This window comes from Saimiri boliviensis, chromosome 9 (assembly GCF_048565385.1).
Source record: "Saimiri boliviensis isolate mSaiBol1 chromosome 9, mSaiBol1.pri, whole genome shotgun sequence".
Lineage (NCBI taxonomy): Eukaryota > Metazoa > Chordata > Mammalia > Primates > Cebidae > Saimiri > Saimiri boliviensis.
The window spans coordinates 103,004,553-103,024,301 of record NC_133457.1 but is presented as its reverse complement, the minus strand read 5'-3'; the positions used below and the strand labels follow the sequence as shown (position 1 = coordinate 103,024,301).

The window sequence follows — 19,749 nt, the reverse complement described above, 5'->3', positions numbered from 1 at the left end:
GAAATCACTGCCCTCTCTCACATGCTCCCATGGCTCCCAACCAGAAACAGGATGGAGTTCATCCTCCCTCACTGAGCCTCTAAGGCCTTCTGTCATCTGGCCCTTGCCAACCTCTCCATTTTAATCTTCTATTGCTTCCCATTCAATCAAATTCATTCAACCCAAGTGTGGACTCCATGCCAGACACTGTTTTAGGTGGAAGGGATAAAATAAGACAGTCAAAGTCCTGATCTTCATGGAGCTTATATTTTAGTGATAGGAGACACACAATAAACAATGGATATAATGTTAAGTAGTGACAGGTATGAGATAAACAGAAAAAAATAATCAGAATAAGGGAATAAAGAGCAATTGGGATGTGTTTTAGATAGGGCCTCTCTAAAGAGCTAATAAACGCTCAAAACTGGAATGAAATTAGGAGAGAACGTTAGACTGTCTGGGAGAAGAATGGTCTAGAAAGACGATTCCTCCAGAGCAGAAGCATGCTTGGGTTATTCTGAAGAACAGCAAGGGGGTCAGTGGGGCTGGAATGTAGGGAGCATCAGAGAAAGAGGAGGAAGATAAATTCAGAGAGGGAGTTCGGAGATAATTCACCCATGATGGCCTGGCAGGCAAGATAAGACATAAAGCTCTGTGAACACACGGTCATGTCCTGTGATTCCACTTACGCTTAGGGTGTCCTTCCCCACCTTTACACATCTGGAAAACTGCGGTCCATCTTTCAAGCATAGCTGGGAAGTCACCATCTCTATGAAAGTTTCTGGGTACCCCCCAGCAGGCTAGAATGAAGGGCTCCCTCCTTGGCTGCCTCAGTACTTTGAACACACTGAACTGCAAACATCTATTTCTGTGTCTTTTTCCCCCAAAGTCAAGAAGTGTATGAAACACCTGTATCCAGCATGGTGCTTAGCATGTATATATAGCAAGTGGTCAAAAATACATGTTGAGTTGAGCTGCTATTTAAACTAAAATATTAGTCATCGAGAGAGAAAAATAATGTAAACTTAGCCATAGAAATTATTATATATACAGAAGAAATTTTTTTTTTTTTTAGATGGAGTTTCGCTCTTATTGCTCAGGCTGGAGTGCAATGGAGCAATCTCGGCTCACTGCAATCTTCACCTCCCAGGTTCAAGTGATTCTCCTGCCTCAGCCTCCCAAGTAGCTGGGATTACAGGCATGTACCACCACCATGCCCAGATAATTTTGTATTTTTAGAAGAGACGAGGTTTCATCATGTTGGCCAGGCTCGTCTCAAACTCCTAACCTCAAGTGATCCACCTGCCTTGGTCTCCCAAAGTGCTGGAATTACAGCTGTGAGCCACAGCACCCGGCCCTGGAGAAGATTCAATTGCACAGAAAAATCTAAACATAAACAGTATAGTCATAAATAAACAAATTCAATAAATACAGGCTCATAATGAAAAAATGATAAAAAGAAGCTCCCCACTTAGGTGTGGAGAAAGACAGTATGTAGATAAATAAGACAGGTAGGTAATTATAAACTCAATTAATTACAGGCTAATTTCCACCCACAAGCTGAAAAGGAGTATCCTCTGATTGTATGAAATCTAGGACATCAGATGATCCCATTAAGAAGGTAGGCCATTCTTTCAAAAATAGGATCTTGCTAGAGGTAACTTCCCAAGAATATACAGGACAAAAGTGTTTGTGGCGAGAGGAGAAAACAGGAGGAAAGGCTCTTACCTCCGCATCCAGAGTGGCTGAAGCCACAATCAATCGAAGATCCCCTCTCTTTTTCTGAATCTAAAGAAGAAGACATTAGGAAATAATGATAATAGTGTAATACTTATGGATGAAATAATTTGATACCTGAAATGTATTTTCAAAATAATTCAGTATATCTTCCCCCCACCCCCACCCCGAGGAGGAAGGAGGTAGGGGAGCTTACAGATGAAAGGACTGACTACAAATTAATAACTGTCAAAGGTAAAGGGTAGGGGGCATTACACTATTCTTTCTAATTTTGTAAATGTATGGAATTTTCAAAGTAAAAGTATTTTTAATTATAAAAACTATAGAGAGGCCTTAAGACTCAAATTTGAATTTACTGATAATAAAACCATTTTTTCCTGATACCTAGGTCTCAAGACACTTTGAATTTATGTATGAAAAAGTATTTTAACAGCAAATAAACAATAAATGATAACACCAAGACAGAAATATGGCCAAGAAAAGACAAAAGATATTAACAGTTACTCAAAGAAATGGATAAGCAACAGGCATAGGAAAAGTAATCAAATGAGCTATAGCTAAGATATAAAATGAAATTTTTTCTCCCCATCTGTTCCACTGGCAAGGATTTTTTTTTTTTTTTTTTTAAGGCTAAAACTCAGTGTTGGCAAAGATTCAGTGAAATTGGCCCTCTTATTATACTGTTCCTGAAAAAAATAATAACGTGGTGGCATAATTCCCCAAAGTATCAAAAAGTCTAAATCTTAGGCCATGGAATAAAACAATAATGAAGGCCAGGCGCAGTGGCTCAAGCCTGTAATCCCAGCAATTTGGGAGGCTGAGGCGGGTGGATCATGAGGTCAAGAGATCGAGACCATCCTGGTCAACATGGTGAAACCCCGTCTCTACTAAAAATAGAAAAATTAGCTGGGCATGGTGGCGTGTGCCTGTAATCCCAGCTACTCAAGAGGCTGAGGCAGGAGAATTGCCTGAACCCAGGAGGCGGAGGTTGCGGTGAGCTGAGATCACGCCATTGCACTCCAGCCTGGGTAACAAGAGCGAAACTCCTCCTCAAAAAAAAAAATAATAATAATAATAATAATAATGACAATAATAACGACTAATACAGACTAACATATGTGCTAGCCAAGAGGCCCTGCATACAGGTACACAGTGTGCCCACTGTGCAAAGATGCCTGGTTGAGGGGGCTAGGGGCATCAGCAATCCAGCCCACTTGCCTCCTACCTAGCTCTGGACATCCTCCCAGAGGGGACATCTTTTTCTAATTTGCACAAAAGAACCACACAGTCTAGCTGTTACACTATGCCAGGCACTGACCTAAAAGTTTTTTGCTATCTTACTTAAGCTTCATAACAAATCATAATATACAGCACCTATGTCTAATAGAACTCTCTTCAATGATGAAGATTTTCCTTATTTGTACTGTCCAATGCATAAGCCACTAGCCACCTGTGGCTATAGAGCCCTTGAAAAATAGCCAATGTGACTGAGAACCTGATTTATTTTTTACTTTCTTCTATTTTAATTAACTTATATCTTAACAGCCACGGGTGGCTCGTGGCTACCATAGAAGAAAGTGTACCCACACAGATAAAGAGACTACTATTATCCCCATTTTAGAGGTAAGTAAACCCAACAAAGTCAGAATTTGAACCCAGGCAGTCTGACTCAACACCTACGCTCTTAATAACCCTGTTCGACCACTTCTTTCTAGACTCTAATTGGGAATCTGTCCAAAGAAAATAATCAGAAAATATGGGAAGGGAGGAAGATTGAAACAAGATCAGCTGTGAGTTGTAATTGTTGAAGCCAGATGATGGGTACATGGGGGTCATTACACACTTCTTTGGGATATGTTTGAAAGCTTAACAATAAAAAATTAAAGAAAATAAACAGAAATTCAGTAGATTTAATTATAAGGGTACAGTACTCGTTGCAATGGTATTTACAATATTTAAAATCTACAAGCCATATAAATTGCTAACAGTAGGGGAAGTTAAATACTTTATGACAGATATGTGATTAAACAGCCATTAAAAATAAAAACTTTAGAGAATATTTAATGACACAGGGAAATATCTTAATGTAATGTTAAGGGAAAATCCAAGATACAAATTAGTACATATAATTCAATCAATCCCTAGTATGCCAAAACAGATCCAAGTACACACACGTACACACACACATACACACACACACACACACACACACACACAGAAAAGAGAAGAAAACATGCCAACATTCTACCACTGCTTTTCTCTGAATGGGTAGGATTATGGATGATTTTAATTTTCTTCCTTGGTATTTTGTTGTATTTTCCAAGTTGCTACAATAACTTTTATAATCAGGCAGCAAAATAAACACAAAAATAAAAATCTGGCTGTGAAGTCATACCTTTTTTAGCAAGCCAATGGCAATGTCAGTGTATAAGGTCCTCTCATGGGCTTCATCCAGCATGATGACACTAAGAATTAAAAAGAAACTCTCAATGAGCCTCTAAAAAAACCACAGATCATCTCATCTAGACCATCAAAGAGCTTCTGGGTACTTAGTCCTCAAACAATCACTTTGCATCAAAACAGAAGTCACTCCTCTTCTTTGACAATGAGGCAATTCTTAGGTTAATAAAAATGGTGACATTAACATATCTGAATTTTAAAAATAGTGTACTACTGTTATATTTAAGTATTTTACCATCCACACTGAATTCCAACAGAATTTACTATCTGATTTTAAATGAAAACATAACCTATAACCCCACAGAGCACATAAAAATCAGAACAGTCTAGGCACGGTGGCTCACTCGGGTAATCCCAGCACTTTGGGAGGCCGAGGTGGGCAGATCATCCTGCCCAACATGGTGAAACCCTGTCTCTACTAAAAATACAAAAATGAGCTTGGCATGGTAGAGCACGCCTGTAGTCCCAACTGCTCAGGAGGCTGAGACAGGAGAATAGCTTGAACCTGGGAGGCGGAGGTTGCACTGAGCCGAGATCTTGCCACTGCACTCCAGTCAAGCGACAGAGCGAGACTCTATTTCAAAATTAAAAAAAAAAAAAAAAAAAAAAAAAAGACAAAAAATCAGAACAAAACCCAACCACCTAAAGACTGTTAAGCCATAACAATAGTCAGAGAGGCAGATGACCACAGTTGTGATGCACATGTGCGGGGGGGTCAAATATGACACCCTCCTTGAGAATACAAGAGCCTGGGTGGGACAGCATTAATGCTCTGAGTAACAAGACAGATACAAAAGGAGAAGGAAAGTGATAAAAAAAAAAAAAATTATTTGAACTCTGTATATTACATTCAACATGGGCCAGTTAGTTCTCTGTAGTCACTAACAATCCTGGAGTGTGACAGAGGGAAAATAAAAAAGACAAGTCACCAGACTATTTAAGTAATGACAGGAATTTTAAGTGCCCATTTTTGACTGTCTGTAAAGGGCTATACTACTTAAATTCTGAGATAAACACCCAGGGTCCCAACAGCCAAGGTCAAGAGAAAAGCTTTGGGGCAGCTGAACAAAGAAGTGAATCCCAGCTACTAACACACCTGCTTCCCCATCTTCCTGTGGACTTTGGAAACTAGGAAAGCTATCATAAGAAAAACACATTTACCTATATTTTGTTAACAACGGATCAACCATCATTTCCCTCACAAGCATTCCATCAGTAAGAAACTAAAAAATAAAAACACAAAGCTTTAGAAATAATTCACTTACATTATATATTAATGATATTTTTTAAGTTCAAATGAAACCTCTTTGCCAGCATGTGTACTAGTAAATTCCCATAAAGGACTATGGGAAAATGCCCCCATATTTTCATTATCAAGCAATGAAATTGTTCACGAAAGACTTTAAACACAGGGTTGTCAGCTGGAGTTGCAAATCTTTTAGCAGAATTTCACTTGCATTTATTATGAGACTATTAGCTGCCTCTTCATCGATAGTCTAATAGTATCTCATAATAGTTGAGATACTATTAGACTATCGATGAAGAGGCAGTGAAGACAAACTGGTTTCTGCCCAAAGAAACACCCTAAGACTAAGATAATTGCTCTTCAAATGTCCCAAAGACTATAGACTGCAGTTCTTGAGGTTATTAACTTAAACTTCAATTAATATTATTTTACAGAATCTAGACAGGATCATGGTTAAGAACATGGGCTATGGTGTCAGACTGCTGGGAGTTCAGATCCTGGTTCTATCTATTACTAGCTGTGTGAACCTTGGGCAAGTTACTTATCTTCTTTGTCCCTGATTGCTCATTTGTAAAATGCAAAAATGTAATTGCAAGTTACTTATCTTCTCTGTCCCTGATTGCTCAAACTGAGGTAATCAAAGTATTTACCTCACCAAATTATTGTGAAAAATAAATGAGATAGTATAGTAGTTCCTTGGTTATCCTTGGGAGGCTGATTCCAGAAACCTCCCATTCACACCAAAATTTGCAGATGCTAAAGTCCATTATATAAAATAGCACAATGTTTGCATATAACCTATGCATATTCTCTATACATATATGATAACCTTTACATATGTAATAACCTATGCATATCCTCTCATATACTTTAAATCATCTCTGAATAACTCAGAATGCCTAAAACAATGAAAATATTATATAAATAGTTGTTATGCTGTATTATTAATTTACATTATTTTTATTTTTGTTGGTTATTATTCAAGGTTGGTTGAATCCACAGATGCAGAGCCTGCAGAATACAGAGGACTGACTGTACATGTAAAGCATTTAGCATTGGACCAAGCACACAGTAATGTTCAAGAAAAGTCAGCTAATATTATTTAAGATTAATGGACGTTTATAAAATGCTTTGGTAACAGTCTTCTTAACCTACTGAATTTGTTTTTAGGTTAAGCCATCTCCCTTGCATGGTGTATCTTAGTGTTTTTACTTTTTTTGTTCTAAGTGTGGGATGCATTTCCATCACATTTTTCTTGGACCCGGTACTAGCTGCCACGTACGTACACAAGAGTGAAAGTGAGTACTTGCCACCAACAACAAAGCACCAATCAAGAACTGAGCACCTTGGAATTATGACCAAATGGAATACAAAAGGTTTTTACGGAAGGCTCAAAGGCTTTTATGGTTATGTGATCCACTGAAAATTAGCTAGTTCAAATATATCTGATGGTACAGAAAAATATTCCCTTCACCTACCAAGATGAATGTAACAAAATACAGTAACTTGGAAAATAAGGTCCATATTTTTATAAATCAGTGCATTGTTCATTCAGCTCATCTGATTATTTTTGATTTTCCTCTGTTGCAAATTAAAAGGTAACTGAGATTCTAATAACCAGTTTTCATTTCATTAGATCATTAGATTATTTTCATTCACTGTTTGATTAGACTTTGATTCCAGCATGGTGGTAGGTGGTAGACACCCTATTGAGTTGATTATACACTGATTACTATTGATGCTAATTATTTCAATATTAGCAACTAGGCCAAAGAACACACATATAAAATTCATTTTCATATGAAAATGGAAAAGTACTAATTAGTGAAAAAAAATTCATGAATTCTACACTTCATCAACTTATACTATATGGTCTCTATTTTTAAGTCTTTTACAGGCTTGTTTCTATATTTCGATAGCTATTTAAGTCACTGAAAATACAATAAAATACACATTAGAAAAGACAGCTTTGAGTCCTGGTCCTATCACTGATTGGCATAAAATATCAAGCAAGTCATTCAACCTTCCAAGCCCTTAACCTCTTCGTCTGTAGAACCAAGGACTAACTTATTTCCAAGCTCCTTTCTGGGATAAGATTCCAGGACTCTTTGAAAGAGCTCTGCGTCTCCCAGCTGACTAAAGTCTCTGAATGTCAAGTAATTTCCAACACTTTCTGCCACGGTATAATGTCCTGTACAGCAGCAAGGACTACATGTTTTTAATTCTCCCAAAATAATCTTCTTCCTTATTTACACTAGGAAAAGCAGCTTAAGCACTTTACCTTAATTCTCGTGGCCAGCTGATCGGTGCAGTCATCAAAGCGGATGCAGTAGCCCACCTCGTGGCCCAGCACTGCACCCCTTTCTTCAGCTACTCTCCCTGCAACCTTTGGGAAGAAAGATCATGCTGAAAATAGAGACATAGAAATTACTGCACAGAGCACATACTATGGAAAATCTAAAGGTCATTTATATTCTAAATAGCATGTGAACACAATGAAAAATAAAAAGAGGCAAGTTACTAGAGAACAAGCATAATAACTTTTGCAATTTATGATTATGATTATTATCATTTTGAGACAGAGTCTCACTCTGTCACCCAGGATGGAGTGCAGTGGCACAATCTTGGCGCACTGCAACCTCCACCTCTCAGGTTCAAGCAATCCTCCTGCCTCGGCCTCCCAAGTAGCTGGGATTACAGGCAAGTGCCACCAGGCCCAGTTAAATTTTGTATTTTTAGTGAAGACAGGGTTTTGCCATGTTGGCCAAGCTGGTCTCAAACTCCTGACCTCAAGCTATTACACCTGCCTCAGCCTCTCAAAGTGCTGTGAGCTACCACACCCACCCAATTATTAACTTATATATCTCACTTCATTCTATAACGGTCTTGGCGCAACTTATAAGAACATTCATAATGAAAAGCAAAATCACATAAAAATGTTACAGATCAAGATCCAAAAAATTACAGAAAAAAGTTCAAAAGATCAAAGCCAATGAGAAAATGTTAAACATAGATGTGCCAAAGTTACTTAAGTTGAGCCACAAATTCAGCTCTGAATTTAGTGGCCAAAGCAAAAAGGAAAGTAAAAGAAATGACGAGATTCACCCTGTTCCTAAAGAAAGAGCACACTAACCAGGGACAACTTTCCATCTCCACACCCGAAAATAAAGCCCATCCCCTGGACCATGAAGGCAGAACAGGAATTACCATATTCAAAAGTGAGCCCGTTTCATTTTCTCCTTGAAAGCAAAGTTTCAAGTGTGAGATACCTGGAACAGTTCACAAATGTGTCCCAGCTGCCAAAGCCACTGAGGGGGAAATACAGACAAGAACTCAGGTTTAAAATAAAGGGGGCAGATGAGTGAATGAGAAGATTAATTAAAAAAAAAAATCCAAGGTAACATAATAAAGTGAAAGTAAAAGACAAAATATTTAATGCATTATGAAGACTGTAAACTAAAGACAAATTTTTCACCTGTCAAAATACAACCAAAAAAAAGTGAGTGAAAGAAAGAGAAAAATGAATCCAATGGCAAGATCTCTGCTTTCCCCTAGAAGGCTATTCCAAAGTTAACTTACTAATAGAAAATATTTAAAATAATGAACAAGCATGAAAGTGGAAGATCAATAATGCATATCATTTAGTTTAATTTAAAAGAAAATAGGACCAGACACAGTGGCTCACACTTATAATCCCAGCACTTGAGAGGCTGAGGCAGGTCAGGAGTTCAAGACCAGCCTGCCCAACATGGTAAAACCCCGTCTCTACTAAAAATACAAAAAGTTAGTTGGGCATGGTGGCATGCACCTGTAATCCCAGCTACTCGCAGGAGACTGAGGCAGAAGAATCACTTAAACCCAGGAGGTGGAGGTTGCAGTGAGCCAAGATCACGCCACTACACTCCAGCCTGAGTGACAGAGAGAGACTCCATCTTTAAAAAAAAAAAAAAAAAAAAAAGAAAGAAAAAAGAAAAAAGTTTAGTATCCACCACATAAACTACCTAACTGAAAAGAAACAAAGGGAAGCAATATTAATAGAGGCTTCCCACGGACCCAGCACACCAATCACCACAGAAGGAAGGAGTTCAGTCTCCCTCTTTCACAGGTAAGGCAACCTTCCCAGCACCCACGCAGTTCCCAAAGTGCTGACTTTATAACATTGCTGGCACAGGAGGTGTCCTCAGGCAGAGCTTACTGCTCCAGCCTTTCCACCCCAGCAGCCCCAGGCTCAGGAGGGCAGAGGCTCCCTGCACTCAGCTTCTGAGCCAGGCAACACCCAGGCGTTTCCTGCCCATCAGTGTTTAAGACATTGAAGAGCAGATGAAGATCAGAAGCAGCTCTGCCTGGTGACTTGAAATTACAGACTGGGGAGGCCAAAACCAAATCAATCATTCAGCAGTTGGTCTATATCATGCAGGCTTTCAAAACATCTTATGGAACCAGAAAGTTATCCTACACTGCTCTACCTCTGGAGGTTGTATTTCCCAATGACCAGCATTTCACCAAGACAGATTTGTTACTGTTATTGTTCCAATTTCAACTCTACACGGTGTTATATTATAAATCTCAAAATATGGTACAGATAATGTGTGCAGAGAGATTCTAGAAACAGGGAAAACAAGCTTGCATGGATGAGCATACATAAATATATACACCTACTATGTACCCACAAAAATTTTAAGTTAAAAAAAAGAATGAGCATAAACAAATCTCTGTAAAAATATAATCATTTTATGGGTCTCTAAGATAAAAGCCAAACCTGTTTACTCTTATTCCTTCACTATTTGAATACATACATTTGCTATAAAAAGTATATATTTTTATTTTCAAACTCTATTTTAAAATTTTTATTATACTAATATAAGATTATATTCTAGGCCTGGCGCGGTGGCTCAAGCCTGTAATCCCAGCACTTTGGGAGGCCGAGGCGGGTGGATCACAAGGTCAAGAGATCGAGACCATCCTGGTCAACATGGTGAAACCCCGTCTCTACTAAAAATACAAAAAATTAGCTGGGCATGGTGGCGCGTGCCTGTAATCCCAGCTACTTAGGAGGCTGAGGCAGGAGAATTGCCTGAGCCCAGGAGGCGGAGGTTGCGGTGAGCCGAGATCGCGCCATTGCACTCCAGCCTGGGTAACAAGAGCGAAACTCCGTCTTGGAAAAAAAAAAGATTATATTCTATTGGCTTTTTAATAGATTTTTATCTCAATCACTTTAGTTCAGCTCCCGATAACCTCATCAACTAGACTAGACAAATACTATCTTTTTGAAAAAAGAGGTAAAAATATTAAAAACAAAAAAATCACTGAGCACCTACCACTGGCAAGTGCTGTGCTCTAAGCTTTCACAAATTTGTATCTCATTAAACATACACACAGCCCATGAGGTAGGCAAGACACTCTTGTATTTACAAATGACAAAACTGAAATAAGACAGGTGTAAGACCTTATTCTGAATCACAGGTCAGCGAGGACCTGGTCTTGAAGTCAAACCCAGACCATATAAGTTCAACAAGCATACTCATCACTAACTGCCTCTCACAGAGACCAAGCAACAGCTTATGCAATCTGTTTTTAAGCTCTGAGACAGTTTTCAGATTTTAATCTGCATATAAAGTACTTTCTGAGATGTAGCATTTTGAACCTGACAGCTCTATTAATATTACATGCTCTTTGCTCTTTCAAGAGAAAGCTGTGGTTTCATGTAAGCTATCCACGGTTACAAATTTGGAGCTAAAATGCAAACTGATTAAGAGCTGAGATTCCAAACCACAAACAGGAAAAAATGCTCTAATTTTTAGGTAACTGAGTTATCTTTCAAAAAATGTGACAAAAAATGTTAACTCTAGCTTTGCAATTTAGTTTCCAAACTGTTATCCCTATTTTCATACAAAAACACAACACACACACAACTTGTAAAATTGTATTACTTCTTAATTAAACACTATTAGAAAATGAACATTGGGCAAAAGAACAACATAATAATTAAAACTCAGTACAGAACAAAAATAACTTGGGGAAATAGAATTAATTTCTTATCCAGTTAATAATGGCAAACTAAAGGCTCTACTTCCTTTTCTTAAAGCTTTTTTTTTTTTTTTGAGATAGAGTAAAGGTTGGAGTGCAATGAGGCAATCATAATTCACTGCAGCCTTAAACTTCTGAACTCAAGTGGTCACCCTGCCTCAACTTCACAAGTAGCTGGGACCACAGGCAGGTGCCGGCATGCCCAAGTCATTTTTACAATTTTTTTTTGCAGAGACGGGGTCTTGCTATGTTGCCCAGGCTATTCTCAAGCTCCTGGGCTCGAGCAATCCTTTTGCCTCGGCCTCCCAATGTGTTGGGAATACAGGTATTAACCACCGCACGCAATCTTTCAGAGCTAATTTAAAAGAAACAAAAGAATTAAAACACAGTATCAACAAAACACATATGGTGGCTCAAGTACCTACACAGTGATTCTCAATTCCAAAAGGTAGTGAGCAAAGTCTGCACAGTTTGCAGGGACCACGTGATCAAGAATTTTATATTGGGAGGCCGAGGCGGGTGGATCACGAGGTCAAGAGATCGAGACCATCCTGGTCAACATGGTGAAACCCCGTCTCTACTAAAAAAATACAAAAAAATTAGCTGGGCATGGTGGCACGTGCCTGTAATCCCAGCTACTCAGGAGGCTGAGGCAGGAGAATTGCCTGAATCCAGGAGGCGGAGGTTGCGGTGAGCCGAGATCGCGCCATTGCACTCCAGCCTGGGTAATGAGCGAAACTCCTCCTCAAAAAAAAAAAAAAAAAAAGAATTTTATATCAACAGAAACCACAATTGAACATTCTCAAGCATATAAAAAAATTACTGAATGAAAAAATTCAGCCAATACAAGAAATAAAAGCAAAATAAGCAACTCAGGGTTGGCAAAACCATGGAAAATAATGGTGAGTACTCAATCAATTTAAGCTAGATTTAAGGTTAAACACCTGTGAGAATTATGATTAAGAACATGTACATTATACATCTTGAAATGAAAATGATAGGACTATATCTACTATGAATGGAGAAAGGGAAGGTGGAAAGCAGAATATATGTGCTAATTTCTTCTTCTTTCATAACAGGATACTATAACATGTAATTTGAAATATAGGTAACATCCTGATGCTTTTTCTACTCTTTTTTCTTACTTTTCTTTTTTCTTTTCTTTTTTTTTTTTTTTTGAGACGGAGTTTCGCTCTTGTTACCCAGGCTGGAGTGCAATGGCGCGATCTCGGCTCACCGCAACCTCCGCCTCCTGGGTTCAGGCAATTCTCCTGCCTCAGCCTCCTGAGTAGCTGGAATTACAGGCACACGCCACCATGCCCAGCTAATTTTTTGTATTTTTAGTAGAGGCGGGGTTTCACCATGTTGACTAGGATGGTCTCGATCTCTTTACCTCGTGATCCGCCTACCTCGGCCTCCCAAAGTGCTGGGATTACAGGCTTGAGCCACCACACCAGCCTTTTCTTACTTTTCAAACTTTAATAAATTATTTTGTGGTGAACATTTATCCAAAGTACAGTCGCTACTCCTACTTCACTAAAGTTTCCTATTTTGTTAAATTGAATAAAAAACAAATATTGGATATGATCCCATTTTCATGAAATTATTTCTATCTCACCAGTCAACCATTCATCTTCATCTTCAGGAGAAGCTTGGAATGATGTTCACAAACATTCACATGCTGGATGGTAAAATTTGGGGTTTTTAAAAAAATGTGTTTTTTTAAATTTCCTCCGCACTTTATTACTTAAAATGTTTGTAATGTGCAGTATCAATTTAACAAAAATATTCAAATCATGGCCAGGCGTGGTGGCTCAAGCCTGTAATCCCAGCACTTTGGGAGGCTGAGGCGGGTGGATCACGAGGTCAACAGATCGAGACCACCCTGGTCAACATGGTGAAACCCCATCTCCACTAAAAATACAAAAAATTAGCTGGGCATGGTGGCACGTGCCTGTAATCCCAGCTACTCAGGAGGCTGAGGCAGGAGAATTGCTTGAACCCAGGAGGCGGAGGTTGCGGTGAGCCGAGATTGCGCCATTGCACTCCAGCCTGGGTAACAAGAGTGAAACTCCGTCTCAAAAAAAAAAAAAAAAAAAAATTCAAATCATAATTCTTTTAAAAATGAAGACCTGGCTGGGTGCTCATGCTTATAATCCCAGCACTTTGGGAGGCCAAAACAGGCAGATCACGAGGTCAGGAGTTTGAGACCAGCCTGGCCAACATGGTAAAACCCCATCTCTACTAAAAATTAAAAAAAAAAAAAAATTAGCCAGGCATGGTAGTGCACACCTGTAATCCCAGCTACTCAGGAGGCTGGGGCTGGAGAATTGCTTGAACCCGGGAGGTGGAGGTTACAGCGAGCCGAGATCGTGCCACTGCACTGCAGCCTGGGCAACAGAGTGAGACTCCGTCTCAGAAAACAAAAAACAACTGAAGACCTAAATTCTTAAGGAGCAACTTCTATTCATTTAAAGCCTTTAGGAAATGTAAACAAATCACAAATGTAGACAACGCAGATAGAATCTGTCCAATACAAAAAAAAACTCACTGTAACAGCAGCCACTCTTCGAGGTTGGGTCACTCCTACCACTCTTCCTTCGGCTGTCCAGCCAGCTTCTGCAAGGTACTACAAACAAAATCACATCTAAGTATACATGTGGTACCACTTTTCCAGAAACGATCTCCCCCAAGATGCTCCTGTATTGTGTTAAAATCACTAAGAAAGGAAACAGCACAGTTCTTGTCCCGGCAGAACTTTGGGAATTATTTTACAGATGAAGGATCTGAGGCTTGGTAATGTTAGGTAATTTACTTAAGTTCATATCAAAGCTAATCAACAGAAGAACTAAGGCACAATTCTAGGATTCTGACACCCAAGTCCTGGAAAATCTCCATATACTACAGCTGCCTCAAGGAACAAAAATCATCCAGAGTTCACTCAAAACAGTGCTAAATCTGTAGAATAAAGAATTTTTAAGCATATATAAAGATGGCTCAATATAAATATCAACCACACAACACATTTTAGTCATATCAAATAAAACTGAATTATATATATATACACACACACATATATATATGTATATATATATATATGAATATATGCCATTAGATTATATTAGTACACATATATAAAATTTGATTGAACAGGCGTGGTGGCTCACGCTTGTAATTCCAGCACTTTGGGAGGCTGAGGCAGGTGAATCACCTGAAGTCAGGAGTTCAAGACCACCTGGCCAACATGGTGAAACTCTGTCTCTACCAAAAATGTAAAAAATTAGGCAGATGTGGTGGTACGCCCCTGTAATCCCAGCTACTCGGGAGGCCGAGGCAGAAGAATTGCTTGAACCTGAGAGCTGGAGGTTGCAATGAGCCAAGATTGTGCCACTGCACTCCAGCCAGGGTGACAGAGCAAGACTTTCAAAAAAAAAAAAGTGATTAAGTGTATTTATCTGATTTATGAATTTATTTAATATCTATGTATTTTTTGATTATGGCACTTAAAATCCAATATGAGGCCGGGCACGGTGGCTCACACCTGTAATCCCAATACTTTGGGAGGCTGAGGCAGGTGGATCACCTGAGGTCAGGAGTTCGAGACCAGCCTGGCCAACATGGTGAAACCCCATCTCTTAAAAAAAAACAATTATAAAAGAAAAATTCAATATGGATAACAATGGTTATCAGGTACATGTTTTTCTCACATCTAATTGTTTACAAGGAACATATATTACTTCTATAATAGAAAAAAGATTTTAAAAGTTATTGCATGTATCTGCTCATGTGTTCAAAAGAAACAAAGGAATGACAATATAGATACTAAAAAAAAATGGTTGTCTACAGAAAATGGTTGGGAAAGGTATAGAAAGAAAGGAAATGGAGGCAGGGTAACAGGGATGAAGAGAGAATAGCAATGCTCTGAATAGATCTTTTTGTGTAGCTCTGACTCTCAGAACCACAGGCATGTTACACATACTTTTCAAATACCGGAAAGACAAATAAAACCAGTAAGGATGTGGAGGGAAACCTAAAGGAAATACAAACACTAACAGATGACCCTTTCTATACTACAAATGAATAACAGAACCACACTGGAGGGAGCGGAAAAGAAAAGAATTAACCTAAGTCATGAAAGAAAAACATGTCTTGGCTGGATGTTGTAAGGCTAAAGACAGAAAGACCTGTACATAAATGCTGTAATCTAGTTAGTAAACATTAGTAAGTACCCAAACAAGGTCATGGGTTAGCAATTCTGAAACTATTTTAATGAATCAATACATAAACTGCAGAAAATGAGGACTAAGCTTCTCATTGTTGCAGATAAGTTGTAAATAAGGAAAGGCTCAAATGAGCCCTATGGTATTAGACTGCAATCAGAAGCATCTTCATAAACTCATGGTGTTTAAGATATAGATGGATAGACAGACACAGACAGCTAGATGCTTTTATAATGTATGGCTCAATATTCATAAATATATTTCCTACATCTGCTCAATGAGATTCAGCAACGGCATCTCAGTAGCACTGAGCACTCTAGCATCCAGATCCTGTTCGTGATTTCCCTTTTCTTTTTTTGAGACAGTCTCACTCTGTCACCCAGGCTGGAGTACAATGGCGCAACCTCAGCTCACTGTAACCTCCATCTCCTAGGTTTAAACAATTCTCCTGCCTCAGTCTCCCTAGTAGCTGGGATTACAGACTCCTTCCACTATATCCAGCTAACTTTTGTATTTGTTTAGTAGAGACAGGATTTTGCCATGTTGGCTAGGTTGGTCTCCAACTCCTGACCTCAGGTGATCCACCTGCCTCAGCCTCCCAAAGTGCTGGAATTACAGACATGAGGCACATGCCCAGCCCCAGATCCAGATCATGATTTCTAAACACCATTCTTCAACAAAAGGAGCCAGGGCTTGTGTAGGGAAAATATACCTCAAGCCTGAAGCATCTTGTGGTACTAGAAAGTAAGAAGTGGTCAAAAAAAAAATGAAAGCTTTTAGAAAGAAAACAGGAGCCAAAATGAAGGAGCTCCTAATGTTCAAAGATGAAACAATTTGAGCAACACAATAAATAATGACAGTATTGGGTTTTTTTTTTTTTTTTTTTTTTTTTTTTTTGAGACGGAGTTTCGCTCTTGTTACCCAGGCTGGAGTGCAATGGCGCAATCTCGGCTCACCGCCACCTCCGCCTCCTGGGTTCAGGCAATTCTCCTGCCTCAGCCTCCTGAGTAGCTGGGATTACAGGCACGTGCCACCATGCCCAGCTAATTTTTTGTATTTTTAGTAGAGATGGGGTTTCACTATGTTGACCAGGATGGTCTCGATCTCTTGACCTCGTGATCCACCCGCCTCAGCCTCCCAAAGTGCTGGGATTACAGGCTTGAGCCACCACGCCCGGCCAGTATTGGGTTTTAACGTGTAGAAAAAACAAGTATCTATGAATCTATATCGATATACACAAATAATCAAACAAATAAATAAATGAGGAAGAAAGCAGAGGTCCTCCTTACAGAAAATTCCATTTAATAAAGATAGAGGGAAAGAGGAGAAAAAATTACCACTGCTGCAGACAGGAGCCACTGCCGGGGGATGCTGAACTTAGTAGGTGAGAGTTTGAAGAAAAGCAGAATACTTGCGGTGTGAAAATATGTCCCCTAAGATACATATCAACTAAAAAGGGAAAGATAGTAGCTTCACAGGTGAAACCTGGAACCTTAACCGAGTGACCAAGGTTGCTATTACCAGTGACAAGACCTATCAACATCACAAACCCTTGATAGGATGCACTAAGGATACAATATCATCTCTATAGTATTTTTGCCAAAAATATGTAAGCTCCTTTGAGAAAACATGACATAAACCCAAACTGAGAAACATTCTACAAAGTCAATCCCATTATTCTTTTAAAGTGTCAAGTTCTTGAAAGATGAAGACATACTGAGGAATTCGCATACCCTGCAAAAGATTAGGGAGAAATAACAGCTAAATGCAATGTAGGATCCTAGAATTATTTAAAAAAGAACCTTAGTAAGAAAACTGATGAGATTTAAATAAGATCTATAGTCTGGTTACTAATATTGTACCAACATTAATGTCCTGCTTTTGATCTCTGTACTAGAAGTGGAATAAAGAGTATAAGGAAATTCTGTATTTTTTTTTTTTTGCAACTTTTCTATTATTCTACAAGTAGTTAAAAATAAAGTTTAGAAAATGACTAAGAAACAAAATGTTGTAGATAATGTAGGGTTTTTGCTATAAAAACTATAAAATTTCCCTTGTATTAAATACAAACACAAAATACTACCAACCACCATATTCAATGAAAATACAAAAACAGAACTGTAAGAATAATAGCTAAGAGTCAATAAGTACCTTACTAAGTGCCAGGAACTGTGCTGAGTGCCTTATACGCATTACCTCATTTAATCCTCAAAACAAATCCTACGAGGAAGGTAACCATCATCAACAATACACAGATGAGGAAACAAAGAGGCCACACAATTTGTCCAAGGAAACAAATAAAAATCTGTGTCCGGGACTTGAAGCTCAGCAAACCACAGTCATGACACATAAACGGAACACAACATATAATCCAACTTCAAACATACATAGCCAATCTCCTAGCAATAATATTAAGTAATTAAGAAAAATAAATTCCATAAAAATAAACCTGTCATAAAGCTAGTCACCTCAATACCTTGTGTGATTCAAACTTCTACAGCATGCTTATGATTGCTGAGAGGTGGAAATTTAAAGAAACTGAAAAAGCAGGTGTAGTGCTGATGTCATGGAGGGAGGTCACGAAAACATAGCAGAAGACCACCTGAGTTCTCCATATTTTTTCTTTTTTTTTTTTTTATTATTATTTTTAGATAGTTTTCCACTCTTTTTAAAAATCACTAAATTTGGGCCTCTAGCTAAAGCACAGAATTAGACAGAACTCCACCAGTAACAGTACTAATAAAAACTGTACTTAAGATGAGCTTGTGCCGGGCGCGGTGGCTCAAGCCTGTAATCCCAGCACTTTGGGAGGCTGAGGCGGGTGGATCACGAGGTCAGGAGATCGAGACCATCCTGGTCAACACGGTGAAACCCCGTCTCTACTAAAAATACAAAAAATTAGCTGGGCATGGTGGCGTGCGCCTCTGATCCCAGCTACTCAGGAGGCTGAGGCAGAAGAATTGCCTGAACCCAGGCGGCGGAGGTTGCGGTGAGCCAAGATTGCGCCATTGCACTCCAGCCTGGGCAACAAGAGTGAAACTCCGTCTCAAAAAATAAATAAATAAATAAATAAATAAATAAAAATAAAATAAATAAATAAATAAAATAAAATAAAAAATAAAAAGATGAGCTTGTATTCATAGCCCTTTTTAAAAATATATATATATATCATCTAGGTTCTACATATAGTTTGTAGAATTTCAAAATTATTAAGTATTTGGTACTTTTGCATGTTGTTTTTTCCCAAGGAAATGAATTACATAAATCTAACAAAAGAGAAAAACCTGCTCCATATCCTTGTTGCAATCTTGAGTTCCTCAGCCATCCCAATTTCCCTAGGCCATAATCCAAATTTAGCTTTACAATAAGTTGGAAACAGGGACGGTCTCAGAGATGGGGAACCGAGTGGCTAGGAGAAAAGAAAATACTCCTCCATAGGAAGGGAAGCAGATATTTCGATCAATAATACAATCTATTACAATGATCCAGTCATTTTCAATAGCAAAGCTTAGGTGATTCACTTTTCACCATTTATTCCCTTGTTCTTCTTGAATTTTGAACAACGTAAATGTATTTTCTATTTTTAAAAAGTGTTTACGATAAACTGTAATTCCTTAAAATAATTTAATTCAAATGTATGTGTTTTGAGCCAGCAACTCCATATTTTGTTTATTCTATAAAGGTATCTATATATGTGCAAAATGACTTACGTGTACATTGATTCCACTGCAATCATTGTGATAATACAAAACTGTAAACAACCTAAAGTCTCTCATTTGGGGATTGGAAAATTATGTTCACCTATTAGAATCTATGGAACTGAAAAAAAAAAAAAAACAGTAATACATTATGTGAAAAAAAAGACAAAGTGTGAAGGCATTATCTGGCTTCAAAATACACTCCAACTCTATACACAAAACAGCATGGTCCTTACATAAAAACAGACACATAGACCAATGGAACAGAACCCAGAAATAAATCCACACATTTAAAGCCAAGTGAGTTTTCAGCAAAAGCACCAAGAACACATCTTAGGGAAAGGACAATCTCTTTAATAAATGGTGCTAGGAAAACTGAATA

General features: G+C 38.4%; 1 protein-coding gene across 2 annotated transcripts in view; it reads right to left on the bottom strand.

Annotated features, from left to right (window-relative positions):
* DHX35 (DEAH-box helicase 35) overlaps positions 1-19,749 on the bottom strand; it is an 83,070-nt gene that overhangs the window by 48,934 nt on the left and 14,387 nt on the right. The window contains exons 4-8 of one of the 2 annotated variants that reach the window (XM_003936383.4): positions 14,001-14,078; positions 7,704-7,808; positions 5,338-5,399; positions 4,112-4,181; positions 1,708-1,767 (exon numbers count right to left, since the gene is read on the bottom strand). In XM_003936383.4, coding sequence (XP_003936432.1) covers positions 1,708-1,767; positions 4,112-4,181; positions 5,338-5,399; positions 7,704-7,808; positions 14,001-14,078 — 375 coding nt within the window. Of the gene's footprint in view, positions 1-1,707; positions 1,768-4,111; positions 4,182-5,337; positions 5,400-7,703; positions 7,809-8,629; positions 8,649-14,000; positions 14,079-19,749 lie in introns of those variants that run through there. The other variant, XM_074406534.1, reaches the window with a different exon arrangement.